The sequence below is a fragment of the Leptodactylus fuscus genome, chromosome 1 (genome assembly GCF_031893055.1).
Source record: "Leptodactylus fuscus isolate aLepFus1 chromosome 1, aLepFus1.hap2, whole genome shotgun sequence".
NCBI lineage: Eukaryota > Metazoa > Chordata > Amphibia > Anura > Leptodactylidae > Leptodactylus > Leptodactylus fuscus.
The window spans coordinates 242,394,001-242,410,380 of NC_134265.1; the positions used below are offsets into that span (position 1 = coordinate 242,394,001).

The 16,380-nt window shown below is 40.4% G+C and overlaps 1 protein-coding gene across 1 annotated transcript in view; it reads right to left on the reverse strand.

Moving 5' to 3' along the window:
* The window catches only part of GC (GC vitamin D binding protein), a 122,810-nt gene that overhangs the window by 38,538 nt on the left and 67,892 nt on the right, over positions 1 to 16,380 (reverse strand). Inside the window, exons 7-9 of the mRNA XM_075285249.1 lie at positions 12,768 to 12,897; positions 3,865 to 4,061; positions 1,002 to 1,134 (exon numbers count right to left, since the gene is read on the reverse strand). Coding sequence (XP_075141350.1) covers positions 1,002 to 1,134; positions 3,865 to 4,061; positions 12,768 to 12,897 — 460 coding nt within the window. The remainder of the gene's footprint in view (positions 1 to 1,001; positions 1,135 to 3,864; positions 4,062 to 12,767; positions 12,898 to 16,380) is intronic.

Here is a 16,380-nt window from a genome sequence, read left to right on the forward strand (position 1 = left end):
TTCAGCAATTATACCATGTTCTTCCTGTTGTCAGCCACCATGGTTCCGGTTTTGAGTTGTCATAGAGAAAGCCAAAATTTGATTCCTTTATGAAGGACATGGAGCAGTTTCTCCCCTGTGTGTCTCTGTTCACCCAGGCAAATGAGGTTTACAACAGCGTGAAACTGCCATGCCCTGCACATGTGGTATGCTGGGTGAGCATTGTGATTTGTCCCTACAGTGGAGGCTGAGAACACAGTGGAAGATGAGACGGACATTGTTGCAGGACCAACAGCATAAGAAGGTGGAGGCGGAAGCAGCATTACCTGGCCAAGTTGCTGGTATGTCTGGGCAGGAACCACATTTACCCAGTGGGCTGTAAATTACATATATTGTCCTTGACCATAGTTACAGCTCTAGACGTTGGTATTACCATGCACTTTGGCAGACACCATCAGGCTCAAGGACTGGCCCACCTTGTGATCTACATATTTGTGCAGGGCTGGTACTGTCTTTTTTGGCAAAGAAATAACTGCATAGGACTCTCCACTTAGGCTCGGCACAAGCCATCAGTTCTCTGAAAGGTGCAGAGTTAGAAGAGATCATGTACATTGTTGCAAAGCCTAAAAAGGGCCACAATTACTTTGCAGTTAGAAAATAAATTGGTTAAGAATATGGGAATATTTGCTTTATGTGCTGCAGATTTTTAAGCTGGTCACATTCATACCCAATTTATAAGTTTGATCACAGAAGTTCCAGACTTATTTAAGCAATTTTGTAATCAAAATAGGAGCAGATCTCAGCAGCACGAGATCCATGTCGCATATAGTAAAAAGATGACCCAGAAATATGTGACCAAAGCCTTTCAATAGCTGGAGGATTTATTAAATGAACCTAAAAGATAAAAAAAAAACCTGAACCTTTCTTTTCTTGGAATTTTAGTCTGAATATATAGGGTTATAAAATGTTTTCCCTTTTTATAGCGGCATGCTTGGGATAATGATAGCAAACTTTATAAATACCTTCTTTTCCAGGCAAGAATTAGCATTTTCTGAGTTGCAGCATTTCTCCACAACGTCTGCCATAGATTCATACAGCTTATCCACAAAGACTTCTGGCAGCTTAGTATTTCTCCTGACTAACTCGTACATGTATCTGAAGATAAGACAGGGGAAATGGCCGTGTAAATGAAAGATCTTGCTTTTTATCTGTGAGTGACAAAGGACTTCCAGCCAATAAATAGTGAAAAGCACTGGGTTTGTGGATGGGGAGACTTTTGTATTCTTAAAGTATCAAACACAGGAACAGTCCCGGAAAGCCTTTCACTGATATAGTACACTAAATAAGACTTCAGAACATTCACACTTGGAATAAAACAGAATCCAAACAAAACATGAAAGCTCTCTTTTCTGATAGGTAATAAAGTGTGATATCTAAGGCAGATCTGGTATATAAATCTCACTGTAACAACTTACAGGATTCAGAAACACCTTTATATTAGGAGACCATCGAAACAGAACAACAAAAAAAGTCACAAAAAGCATAAGACACAAGTATCTTTGATATACTGCAACCTCTTGCCATACAAACTAGATAATACTGCGATGCTTCAAGATCTTTTTAAATGTTTTACTGCTATGAGACATCTTAGACTGTTCACATCTGCGTCAAAAACTCCATTTCACATTATGCAGTGTATATTGCTTAAAGGGTGGGACAGTCAATCTGAAATAAGTTTGCAGTTTGTAGTATTCATTATTTATCTTTTATTAACATTAGTCTGACTAAGGCTAGGTTCACATGTGCAGAGGGAAGAGCCAGACTGCTAAAACAGCAGTGACCTGCGGACACCCACCGACCCCATAGACTATAATGGGGTCTGCCAAGTGTCCGCTGTTCTTATACTGAAACCTATGGAGACCCATGGACCCCATAGACTATAATGGAGTCTGCCAGGTGCCTGCTGTTCTTATACTCAAACCGATGGAGAGAAAAGTCCTCCACGCAATTCTTTTTTCTTTGATGATTTTCTGCAAAAAAAACTTTTTATTTTTTTTTACCAGACACAAAGTCGGACATGTGTCCTGTTAAAAAAAAAAAAAAAAAAACTGTTTCGCCACGGAGACCAGAAGACGCTCACGGGCAGACACTGACTGCCGGGTTTCCGTCTCCTTCTCAGGCAGGGAATGGAAACCCACAAAGCGGAGACCGGGTGCAGATGTGAACCTGCCCTAATTACTGTACCAGCAGAGAGAGCCAGATTTGTTAAAATACTTCTCCAACTCATTTTTTAAAGAAAAATATGTGTACTGCAGATACGGACAACAACAAAAAATACCTCTCCCATGTCCTCTATTCCCAGCACCAGCATCTCTATACTTATGTTTATAGGTCGTAGCTGAAGTCTATTTAAGGACTGGTCTTCTGCAGCTAATTGCAAGTCTTAATGGCAGGGGTGTGTGCAACCAAGGAGCACTGGTATTGTATAATGGCAATGATGGGGCAATTATAATTTATGAGGGCAGTGATGGGGGCCATTATATTGTATGGGGACAGTGATATGGCCATTACATTGTATAGGGGCAGTAACAGGGGCCATTATACTGTATAGGGCAGTGAGGAAGTGATGAGTGTTATTGTACTGTATGAGGGCCATTATATTGTATTTGGGGGGTAGTGATGTGGCCATTGTATTATATGGGTGCAATAATGTAGCCATTATACTATATAAAGCAGTGATAGGGGCCAATTTTGTGTGGAAAGGACCTTAAAGAGTACCTTTCATGGTTTGGGGCACAGGCAGTTCTATATACTGCTGGAAAGCCGACAGTGTGCTGAATTCAGTGCAGTGTTGGCTTTTCCGATCTGTGCCCCGGGTAAAGAGCTATCGGTCCCAGTACTGTAGCTTTTTACAGTCAGAAGGGCGTTTCTGTACAGCGCGATAGGCGCTTCTGTGAATAAGGACATACCTGACAGATTGTCAGGAACGCCCTTCTGACTGTGAAGAGCTACGGTACCGGGACCGATAGCTCTTTACCCGGGGCACAGATCGGGAAAGCCGACAGTGCGCTGAATTCAGCGCACTGTCGGCTTTCCAGCAGTGTATAGAACTGCCTGTGCCCCAAACCATGAAAGGTCCTCTTTAAACTATGTGAGAGATTAGAGGGAATATGAAAATGTTTTTCTACTTTTTTAATATTGATGGTCTATCCTTATAAAAAGTCATGAATATTACATCTGCTGGGGTCAGACAGCCAGAACCCCTGCATATCAGCTGTGCTGGGATGGTGCAGTAACTGGTAATGGTAACATGCCAATAGCTGCACTGCTAACTTGCCATGCTATGTGTAGTGTTGAATTTAGGCACTGCGGCGGTACACACCGTATGGTAGGTTAGCAGTGTGGTTTCAAGCACATTAGTCGGACCAACTGATCTAGAGGGGGTTTTGATGTCAGACCCCCACAGATGTAATATGGATGGCCCATCCTAAGGATAATTCCAGGATAAAGCGCACATTAAGCCCCCCCCCCACCATACCATTCTACCTATTCTACCTAACATTTGAATCCCACATGTGGTCTCTGGTGACCTTTTCACAGACAGTACATCACTATTGAGACCAGTCATTTAACTACAGTTCGTCAATAGGTTACCACTGAGGCTTGCAAACAGACAGATGCCACTCAGGACCTGTAAACAGAAGCTAAGAGGTGCTGATTCCAGAAATCTAGAGGACCTGGGAGTGTTAAGTATTTTTTCCTTGATCCTGCTTGAGCTTAAGAATACACATACACACACTTTGCTCCAGAAAATCTGCAGTGGAACATTTGTAAATGTACAAGTACCACACGGCTATCTGACTTGTATTACTATATAGCACTCACTTTTTAAGCTCATTGTTTTTGCCTTTCTTGCACAGTTGTCCACTAGTTGGTAGTTGATATTTTGGAAGCTTCATGGGTTCAGCAGCTGGCATAGAATACAAACAGAGGAGACCATCTATGGACGATTTCTTGCAGCAGGCAGCAACTCTCTCATCTTTGGAAAGTTTGTGGCACACTTGTTTAACGTGTTCAGATAGCTGTTAGGGGGTTAAAAGCATTATCAGTGACAAAAGTCCATTCATATGTCTGTCCAAAACTGTCACTCTTTGGACCCTTAATCCTCTAACACACAGGAAAAAAATAATTTAAAAAAATAAAAACCCTCTTGAAAATGTCACCTTTTTATTGTATATCTTTAATTTATGCATTAAGTAAATATAATTAGCACATAGAACAGGCGCCTTAAAGCATACTTCCACTTATGAACAACTTTTCATAAAAAAAAATAGTACATTAAATTTTGTATTATATCTAGGGTTGAGCGATCGTGTTCGGAAAAGATCGGATTCCGATCGGCGATCGAGAAAATTTCACAATCGCCATTGGAATTCCGAACACGATCTTTTTATGTGGGATCGAGATCGGTGATTTTTCCCACAATGCATTGCTTAGCCTTCACACTGAGTATACGCTGTATATTCAGTGTGAAGGCTCCGCTGCAGTTCCATAGGAATGAATGGAAGCAGCCGACACACAGCCTTAACCCCCTGCACGCCGGCTGCCTCCATTCATTCGAATGGAAGACTAAACTAAATTTTTAGCAGCTACTTACCTCTAGAGATGGCTGCTCCGGTGCCCTCCTTCTTCTTGCCTCGCTGCCCCGCCTCCCAGGTTAGTGTTTAAAGCGCTAGGTAGGCAGGGCTTGTGGCTTAGAGTGTGGGCGGGTACAGGGCGGGGAGACGTGATGTCTCCCCTCCCAGTACCTGCCCACACTCTCCTAACCCGCCCACACTCTCCTAACCTGGCAGGGAGGGGGCAGCCAAGGAAGAAAAGCAGCGTGGAGCAGCAGCGAGGCGAAGAATAAAGGCACGGGGCACAGGACCAGCCATCTCTGGAGGTAAGTGGACACCAGGGGGTAGGATTGCTTTTAAAATCCAATCTCCGATTAATAAAAAAATCCCATTGACTTGCATTGGGATCGGAATTGGGATCGAGATCGGGTTCGAATGAAAAATGATCGGAAATTGGATTTTAAAATCGATCCTGAAAAGTCAAGATTGGCTCAACTCTAGTTATATCTTATTAAAGAAATAATTTCTTCTCCACTTTTTCGGCAAAGCTACCTTTCACATATTAGTCTAAGAAGAGGGGAAGGGGTAAGAAGAGACACTTAAATAATTGCAGCTTTTACACTCTGTTATTTTTAACTCTTTTAACATTGCTAGGTTGTAGATAAGAGGGTCTTAGGGCACAGAATGAGGTAATAAATCAATTAACTAGCCAGCCAGCAGAAACTTACTCCACTTCTCCCAAACACCATAGGTCTTTATATGTGATACTGAATATAGAAACAAATTAATCTAAACAAGTGGTCAGATTGAAGATAAGGTGCAGCAGAACTGCTTATGATATTCTAATAAGATATGTTACGATTCTTACATTCAATTGCACTATATATTTATGAAACATTGTTTATAATTGGAAGTATGCTATAGCATTTTAACCCCTCAATGACATACCTAATAGCTTTTAGAACCAATAGAAATACCTTTACTTCTGTGTTACATCAGTGATAACTTTTTTTATTGGTTCATCAGTATAGCTGTATGTGACTATGTATTGTATGAGACATTTTTATAGGAATCAATTACATAGCAATTATATGTAATTTTTTAAAATAATAAAATACTTTGTAAGGGAATTTTATTTGATTTTTTTAACATTTTTTCTTTGTACTATTTGATTTAGTTATATATTACTTGATTTTTCACTCTAAAAGGTTAAGGACCTTTCTAACTTTTTAAAGGATTCCTATTAACATGTATTGAGAGAGAGAGAGAGAGAGAGAGAGAGAGAGAGAGAGAGAGAGAGAGAGAGAGAAGTAATTTTTATATCATGAATGTCTTCACTTATTTACCTTTTAATTGTAATCAGTGATATGGATCATATTATCATTAATATTTTTTTCTATATATTTGTGATTTGCCACCAATGTTTATATCATATTTATTTTCATCATTACATTTTAATTTTTGTGATTATTAGAGATGAGCGAGTAGTACTCGATCGAGTAGGTGTTCGATTGAATACTACGGTATTCAAAATACTCGTACTTAGTTGAGTACTACTAGCTGTTCGAAGTTAAGATTCGATGCAGAACCAGCGTTGATTGTCAGAATGCTATATATTGCCAATCAACGCTGGTTCTTCTCTTACCTTTAGAAGTCTTCTCCCTGCGCAGCGTTCCCGTGTCCTCTTCCGGCTCTGAATTCACTCTGCCAGGCATCGGGCCTGGGCAGAGCCGACTGCGCATGTCCGCTAGCAGAGTGAATTCAAGGCCGGAAGAGGACGCGGGGACGCTGCGCAGGGAGAAGAATCCAGCCCGACCCTCACTCATGGACTTGGTAAGTAGAATTTGATTGAATGTTGCGTACCCCTGAAACGAGCATTTCCCCCCATAGACTATAATGGGGTTCGAAACCCGTTCGAACAGCCAAACAGTGTGCGGCTGTTCGAATCGGATTTCGAACCCCGAACATTTTAGTGTTTGCTCATCTCTAGTGATTACTGTTTCTTATGAATTCATTGCTCACTGTTTGTCAATGCATTCGGTATTTCATTTGGGGGGTCCCCAAGCAGACTCCCCGAACAGAATACACGCAGATCTGAACCAACAACTCACTAGAATGAATGGCTAATAAAAACTCTCTCTTCCTTAAGAGAGGGAATAGATTAGGAAGGGGTTACCCTCCTTTGTAAGTGGTTCTTTTTGCCCTGGTTTGTTAGCTGTTGAAAATGAGAATATATGTTTTGCGACAAATCTTTCTTGAAATTTTCTATTACTTATTCTCTGTAGTTATTACGAATTGGTTTGGGGTTTGATTACACTGAAAAACACGTTGTGGATATCTTAAAATTCATTAAGTGTTTCTTAAGCATTTTTTTTATGCTGATTTCAAATCTGAAAACCGTTTTGCTCTATCAGGTCAAATTGTTAAGATATTGTCAAATAAATGTTTTTATTTTGATATATATACTAGCATCTGCCCGCGACTTCGTCCACGTGTTGTTGTTGGCAACGACACGCTTATACTCATGCAATTGTTGCCCGCTTCTCGGCTCTGCTACATCTCTTTATATGTGCAGTATACCCAGGTGTGCCCCAATATAGCCGATATAGCTCTGCCCATACAATAGCGCGAGCCTAGCCGAGAACGACTGAAGGACCTGTGATGATGTCATCTTGGGTCCTTTAGCCTAGCCTGAACATAAGTTCGGTGGACTCTGGGCATTTAACTGTAGCCTATGTTTCATTCCAGGTCACAATCTATGTATGTGGCAAATGTCAGCCAAATCCATTCAACCGTTTTGGCCTGATTGAGGACCAAACATCCAAACACAAAAACGTTCACATTTATAATATTAGTAGGATATACATATATAAAAGAATAGTGCATTATATCATTGGCAAAAGTCATTTTTAACTAATCTCATCCTTGCATAGCCTTTAGAAAGGCTAATCCATACATGCTCATCAGTATAAGTGGAAGTCCACAGCCAAGAAATTTAAACCATGAACATGTTTAATGAATTTTTGCACATATTTTACAGATATTAGACTTCAAATAGAATTTTTGTTTATCATATAATTATTAGAGATGAGCAAACACTGTTTGATCGAATAGATATTTGATCGAATATCAGGCCATTCGAGGTATTCGATTCCAATCGAATACCACGAGGCAAACGCACTAAAAATTTGTATCCCCTCCCACCTTCCCTGGCACTTTTTTTGCACCAATAACTGCGCAGGGGAGGTGGGACTGGAACTATGACAACGGAGGCATTGAAAAAAATCAGAAAAAAGTAATTGGCTGGCTAAATCAGGTGACCTCCAGTTTATACGAATGGTGGATTTAACATTCGGTTAATTTGAGACTGTGAACTATGTGACTGTGAGACAGGGATAAATGTACTGGCAGGGTTAGCTAGGGATCACTGGAGATGAAGCAGAGCTGGCCGTGCACTCATCTCGGCTACTCCGGAGATGCAGCTGAGGTGAGCGCACGGCCAGCACTGCTACACCCGAGATGTAGCAGAGCTGAGTGTGTGCTGAGTCCTGCTGCACACTCAGCCCTGCTGCACACTCAGCTCTGCTGCATCTCAGATGTAGCAGAGCTGAGTGTGTGCTGAACCCTGCTGCACACTCAGCTCTGCTACATCTCTGAGTGCACGGCCAGCTCTGTTTCATCTCTGGTGTAGCAGTGCTGGCCGTGCGCTCAGCTCGGCTGCATCTCCGGAGTAGCTGAGCTGAGCGCACGGCCAGCTCTGCTTCATCTCTGGTGTAGCAGTGCCGGCCGTGTACTCAGCTTGGCTGCATCTCTGGAGTAGCCGAACTGAGCGCACGGCCAGCTCTGCTTCATCTCCAGTGTAGCAGTGCTGGCCGTGCGCTCAGCTCGGCTGCATCTCCAGTGTAGCCGACTGAGCGCATGGCCAGCTCTGCTACATCTCAGCATCGGAATGCACTGACCAGCGTTGATTGGCCAAATGCCATACAGAGTACAGCATTCGGCCAATCAACGCTGGTTCTGCCAGAGGAGGTGGAGTCTAAGATCGGTCCACAGCAGTCTCCCCCTTTTGGTCCGATCTTAGACTCCGCTTCTTCACAGACGAGCCTCCGGCAGAACCAGCGTTGATTGGTCGAATGCTGTACTCTGTATGGCATTCAACCAATCAACGCTGGTCAATGCATTCCTATGGGAAAAATCAGCTACCGCATATCACAAGCTGACAGGGATCCCGACATAATACAGTGACTTGGGCTTGTTAGATGCCCCCAGGCATGCTTCCCCTGCTGTCCCAGTTGCATTCCAGGGTGTTGGCATCATTTCCTGGGGTGTCATAGTGGACTTGGTGACTCTCCTGAGTCGAAGAGTGAGATCCCCTGAAACAAGCATAGACTATAATGGGGTTCGATATTCGTTCAAATAGTCGAATATTGAGGGGCTATTCAAAACGAATATCGAATATTTTACTGTTCACTCATCTCTAATAATTATGTATGTTATATATAATTTCAGTAGCTATAGCCACGTTCATCTTTATGTTTAAAATTCATGTAGCAATAACTTTTAAAATACAAGTTTTTGTGCAAAAATTACATTTCTTATGTTTTGAAGTAATTAATTGAAATATAAAATTTAAGATTGTGGATATCCAGGGGACATGCATTGAGATAGTCAGGACCTATAAGTATCTGGGTGTGCTCCTCAATAATAAACTAGACTGGGCTGATCACCTGGAGGCGCTGCACAGAAAGGGCTACAGCAGGCTCTACCTGCTCAGGAGGCTGAGGGCCTTCGGAGTCCAGGGGACACTTCTTAGGGCCTTCTTCAACTCTGTGGTTGCCTCAGCCATCTTTTTCGGTGTAGCCTGCTGGGGGAGCAGTATATCAACCAGGGACAGAAATAGGCTTGACAGGCTGATCAGGAGGGCCAGCTCTGTCCTGGGGAGCCCCTTGGACCCAGTACAGGTGGTGGGTGACAGAAGGATACTGTCTGTGGTGACCTCCATGCGGGAGAACAAATCCCACCCCATGTATGGGACCCTGATGGGACTTGGCAGCAGTGTAAGTGACCGTCTGCTTCACCCCAAGTGTGAGAAGGAGCGCTATCGCAAGTCCTTCCTTCCAACCGCGACCAGGCTGTATAATCTACATCAGACCAAGCGAAGATCACTCCGCACAGAGAACTAATGATTATGAATGTCCTCCTTCTTTCTTCTCTGTTCCTAAGCTGCTATGGACTCCTAGTATATCTTTCTCAGCATATGTGTGTCTACTACTTCTGAAATATTTACTGTGTATTATCCTGTATCTGTATTACTATGCAGCTGAAACATACTGAAATTTCCCCACTGTGGGACTATTAAAGGATTATCTTATCTTATCTTATATTTCAAGAATGGAGGGTGATACAGAAAAGCGGTTTGCATATTTGAAATCAGCATGCTCAAATTGACTAAGATCGATTATTGTATACCAAGATATCCACAAAAAGTTTTTTTTGTTATGTAGTGTTATCGGTAGATCGGTAGATTCTATATATAGGGATTAACAGTGACGGACATGATGCGAATCATTATCAATTGTGTCAACACTTTATTGTTGCTTACGATTTATGTTGTTGGGGGTTCTAATAATATGCGTGTAGTGAATACACTATTATTTGCAATGATGGATCTGCGCAATTGGTAAGACTTTAGATATTGCTCGTACTGAGGGCGGAGCCAATGTGTGCAGTAATCATATCATCAGCCGCAATGATGTATCTGCTCAATCACTCACATATGGGGAACAGTATATGGTATATGGTTGATCGATGGCACGCATGTTTATAAGTCTGCTTTATCAGAGTGGAGACATGAGTTACTGTCTTTCTATTACCCATTACCAATTACCTACACATTACCCATTCACCTAGGGCTTTTGGTAGACCTAGGAATAATTGTCTTTGAGATCTCTTGGCATATTCAAGCTGCCGATATATCAACTTATTGAATTTCCTGAGGACCCCCCTGCAACGGGGGTGAAATGCGTAGAGAGGGAGAGTTATTTACTCTAATTAGCCTATCTAGTGTCTGTGCACTTCTTTTACTGCTAGATGTATGTTGGAACTTGCAAATAGATCCTCATACTAGACAACAATATTTGGCCACATTAATTACCAAGCTTCATCCTATAACAAACAGATGACGATATGGCTTAATATATTGTAGTTAAATATTTTCTATTTGTACTATTCAGACTGATACATTTATAAGTCTGAGATATATGCAGCAAGTCAGCTGTGCGCAATAGAATCATACATCGGTTATTATCCCACTTGCAATAGAGGTAGGGATTTGTTACTAAATAGATCCTACTCTCTCCTGTGAATTTTTGGGTGGCGGGTATCCTTTTTAATACCTTATGAGTGTGAACCTAGCAATATACTATAGAGCACATGCAGTACAGACCAAAGGTTTGGACACACCTTCTCATTCAAAGAGTTTTCTGTATTTTCAAGACTATGAAAATTGTAGATTCACACTGAAGGCATCAAAACTATGAATTAACACATGTGGAATTATATACTTAACAAAAAAGTGTGAAACAACTGAAAATATGTCTTATATTCTCGGTTCTTCAAAGTAGCCACCTTTTGCTTTGATTACTGCTTTGCACAGTCTTGGCATTCTCTTGATGAGTTTCAAGAGGTAGTCACCGGAAATGGTTTTCACTTCACAGGTGTTCCCTGTCAGGTTTAATAAGTGGGATTTCTTGCCTTATAAATGGGGTTGAGATCAACAGTTGTGTTGTGCAGAAGTCAGGTGGATACACAGCTGATAGTCCTACTGAATAGTGTTAGCTGCTTTTTGCTTGCCATAATACAAATTCTAAGTAAAGAAAAATGAGTGGCCATCATTACTTTAAGAAATGAAGGTCAATCCGAAAAATTGGGAAATTGGGAAAAGGTGAATGAATGGATGCCTGGTTCCCACCGTGAAGCATGGAGGAGGAGGTGTGATGATGTGAAGGTGCTTTGCTGGTGACACTGTTGAGGATTTATACTGAACCAGCATGGCTACCACAGCATCTTGCAGCGGCATGCTAGTCCATATGGTTTGCGTTTAGTTGGACCATCATTTATTTTTTAACAGGACAATGACCCCAAACACACCTCCGGGCTGTGTAAGGGTTATTTGACCAAGAAGGAGAGTCATGGGGTGCTACACTAGATGACCTGGCCTCCATAGTCACCAGACCTGAACCCAATCGAGATTTTTTGGGGTGAGCTGGACCGCAGAGTGAAGGCAAAAGGGCCAACAAGTGCTAAGCATCTCTGGGAACTCCTTCAAGACTGTTGGAAGACCATTTCCGGAGACTACCTCTTGAAGCTCATCAAGAGAATGCCAAGACTGTGCAAAGCAGTAATCAAAGCAAAAGGTGGCTACTTTGAAGAACCTAGCATATAAGACATATTTTCAGTTGTTTCACACTTTTTTGTTAAGTATATAATTCCACATGTGTTAATTCATAGTTTTTATGCCTTCAGTTTGAATCTACAATTTTCATTGTCATGAAAATACAGAAAACTTTTTGAATGAGAAGGTGTGTCCAAACTTTTGGTCTGTACTGTAGGTGTTACACACAGTGGAGTGTTTAATATGCAGGCGCCCTAGAGGTGGCAAATTGAGTAAGGCTGTGACTGAAGGGTGTGGTATGTATATTTTCCACTAGGAGGGCGTTTTGTATTTTTCATCACTTTTACTAGGACCAGTTATTTTAATGCACATCAATAAAAGAGAGTTTTTATTATTTAGTGAAAAGGATTGTTTATCTATTTATTGATTGATTGATTGATTGATTTCTATTACATTTATTTTTCTCCTATTATTTGCAGCAAGATGACAATACTGTGTATTGGGATAGAGTAATACAACATTTTATTCTGGTTCATTTTGTAATAATCTGAAGCAAATAGTTACAAGTGTCTATCAAACACTTTAGAAAATATAATAATATTCTACAATTGAGTTGTAAAGAGCAACATGACCTTATCAGTGCTTAAAATACACACTTGTTATATACTCAGTACTTTCAAGTGAATGTCAAATGGCATGTATATTCTGCTGTTGCATAAAATGATATCTCACATGATGTGCCATACATTATATCTCTCTACATACTGTATATACTATACCTCATTTTCAATGTTCTTATCTGTAAAGAATCCACAGCTATTAGCGAGCATTTGGGTTCCTTGCTCTGCGAGTGTCATCACATCCTTAAAGTCAGCAGAAGGAACCTTTTGACCAAACATTACTGCAGCACTGGAGAAAAGTTAACAAAAAAAAAAATATATTCAGCGTATTACTATATTATTATATATTTACAGAATATTACTGGAGTAGAACAGAGCAGTATGCGTACACCAATAGTACAGAGGGTTCTCAGCCATTTAAAATAAATACATTTTTTATGGTTCGGGTAAGTGTTGACATAGAAGAAATAGGGGTGAACATGCAGTAGTGTTAAAAAAAAAAATCAGGCCAAAATCATTAGCCTGATAAATCAGTGTTTTTGGTAGAAGTGATATTTCGGACAAAAATGCAGAGACCTCTCAATCTGAGTATCTGAATCAGTCATTAACTCTTACATGACATTTTTAAAGCCATAACTATCGTTTTTCCATTTATGTAGTCATAATGAGGGCTTGATGCATGACAAGTCCTACTTCAAAATTGTACCATTTATTATTCTGTACAATGTACTGGGAAGCGGGAAAAAAAATTCACAATGAGGCGTAATTGAAAAAAAAACAAACGCACTACTGACATTTTCTTATGTGTTTTGTTATTACGACCTGTACTGTGCGGTAATAACACTATGCTAGCTTTAATCTCTTATGTGATCAAGGAAAGGGGGGGAGGTCATTTAAATTTTTAGTTTTTTTTCCTAGGGGACTTGAACATGTGATATGGTGTGTGTACATTCTGGTATGTGTAAGGGAGCCTTCACACAATGTAACGATGCGCTCATTCTGATCGTAAAAACACGTTCAGAATGAGCGTGTAAAAAGCAGCTCCCACTGAAATCAATGCATATGTGTGCTCCCCATTGAAATCAATGAGAGGCTTTTTTCCCTATGCTTTCAATATATTACGCACGTAATATATTGAAAGCATAGGGAAAAAAGCCTCCCACTGATTTCAATGGGGAGGGCACGTATGCTGGCTCCCATTCAGGTCAATGGGAGCTGCTTTTTACGTGCTCATTCTGATCGTGTTTTTACGATCAGAATGAGCGCAGCGTTACATCGTGTGAAGGCTCCCTAAGCGTTAAAAGGCTTATTTAAAATAATAATAGTAAGTAAATAAAGGGGTTATCTACTCTCGCCATTACAGTTTGTACAGTGAGTGAGCTGTGAGGCTCGCGGCATGTAAGCAATACCAAGATCCATGCTGTCTGGGTGTTTGTGATCTGTAATTTTAATGGATAGGTCAATTGGTGAAGTCAGATAAGAGGACAGCAAATGTTGTTTGTGTAGATTGCAGAGCATTGCCTACTAAAATACTGGGGAAAATGGGTTGTTCCAGATATTGTTCTCATGAAAAATCCACTTTTATTTAAAGGTTGTTTGAAGAGGGACAAATATATAGAGAAGTGAATCAAATTATAGGATGGTCAGCTAAAATTATCTCAGATGCTTTGAAATGTTAACCAAAACCTGAAGGATGCGGAAGTAAATGGGGAACTACTATTCGAATAGATCGAAGAATAGCTAAAATGGCAAAGGATCAACCAATGATCACATTTAGAAAGATCAAAGAAGATCTGAAGTGAAGTACTCCCAGTGAGTACTGCTGCAGTCACATACAGTAAGTGACACCAAGTTACAAGCAAGAACTTCCTAGTGGATACAGATAGAATTTCAGACAACCTCTGAGCAATGAGCTCAAGACACAGTACACTGAAGTCTGTAAAGTATGGTGTTGTAAAAATCATGATATGGGGAGATGTTTCTTATACCATGAGGTTGAGCCATTGTATAAAATGGATCAGGAATCAGTTTGAATATACCAACATACTTGAGGAGATAATATTGCCCTATGGTGAGGAAGAAATGCCCTTGAAATGGGTGTTTCAACACAACAATGTCACAAAACACACAAATAAGTGAACAATATCTTGGTTACAGACAAAAAGGATTGAGGTATTGGAGTGGTAAGCCCAATCGCCTGACCTCAATCCATGTAGGGTGAGATAAAAAAAAAGGAGTTTATGAGGCAAAGTCCAAAAACGCAGAAGTACAGTGTTATGTAGTCCAATCCTCCTGTTCTGGGTACCTGAAATTGTGCAGTTGCTGGAATGGGGAGCCAGCTGTAACTTCAGCCGGAGCTTCCAGAGAGAAGGCAGGGAGGGTTTATTACCATATCTGCCGTCTCGATTGCTGTGTATTGAGTGCTTGATGAGCGCTGTATACAGCGCTACGGGTGCTGCCATGTTGCAACTCTCCTCTGACTCCGATGGTCACGTGATCCACTGGCATCAGCCTGTTAGAGTATGTACTCATGTAAGAGCTCCTGGGTCCTATAGGACTCAGATCAGCTCTGTTAGTCTTAGGGAGCCTTCACACGGAGTTTACGCTAGCTCATTCTGAACGTAAACTCGTTCAGAGTGAGTGACATAAAAAACAGATCCCATTGACTTCAATGGGTGCCGGCATACACGCGTATCACATTGAAAGCAATATGTAAAAAAGCCTTTCATTGATTTCAATGGGTAGCACGCATATGCCAGCACCCATAGAAATCAATGGGATCTGTTTTTTATGCCGCTCACTCTGAACGAGTTTATGGTCAGAATTATGTTTATGTTCAGAATGAGCAAAACTCTGTGTGAAGGCTCCCTTATACTAACGTGAAGGAGGCTGTATTCCTCCTGCAACTGGGGCTAAATTTACCAGCCCCAGTTGCAGGGGGATATCAGCCTCCCCTAAGAAAAAAAAGCCATCAGCTGTCCCCAAAGGTCTATTATGACATCATTGGGACAGAATGTAAAAATAAAAATAAAAAAAGTTAATAATAAAATGTAAAAAATAAATAAAATAATACGACATAGAAACGCCGTTATTAAAGATTATAGCCCCACCCTTGACGACACCATACAAAATAAAAATTATCATAACAGAGAGGAAAAATTATTTTAGAAAGTTTTTTAGTAGAACTTTGTTATTAAATAAAAAAATGAAAGTGAAAAACAGACAGGAATGGATTTCCCTCCTATTTTGTTTATATCTTCACGGATCTAAAAAAAAAAATTAAAACAAATGCAAAAATAAAAACAACATAAAAATAAAGCCCTATGTGTCACCGAAAAAAGCCGCAGAAATGAGTTAAAATGTCTCTGGTCCTGGACCAGAAATTGGCCTGGTACTGAAGTAGTTAAAGTGAAATCGATAAAATTTTTTTCAGTTTATACAATAGATTTGAGTTTTTTAAATAAAAATGCCAGCACTGCTCCTTTTATTAACAGACTAATATTCCTTCTCTTTCCATAAAGTATTCACATAATCTGGATACATTTCTTTATATTTGGACGTAAATACTGCCATTTCCAGAATGTATTCATTTATGCAAATATATTATAATGATTTTGTGCTTTATGTGATGTTTTAAATTAACTGGTATTTTTTAACAATTCTGTATGGAGGATTTTAAAGGGGGTTTCAAAGCTTAATAAAGAATAAGTAAACATGTATTGATTTTTTCATGAATACTTGAAGGTGAAAGGAACAAACTTTGCAATGTTCT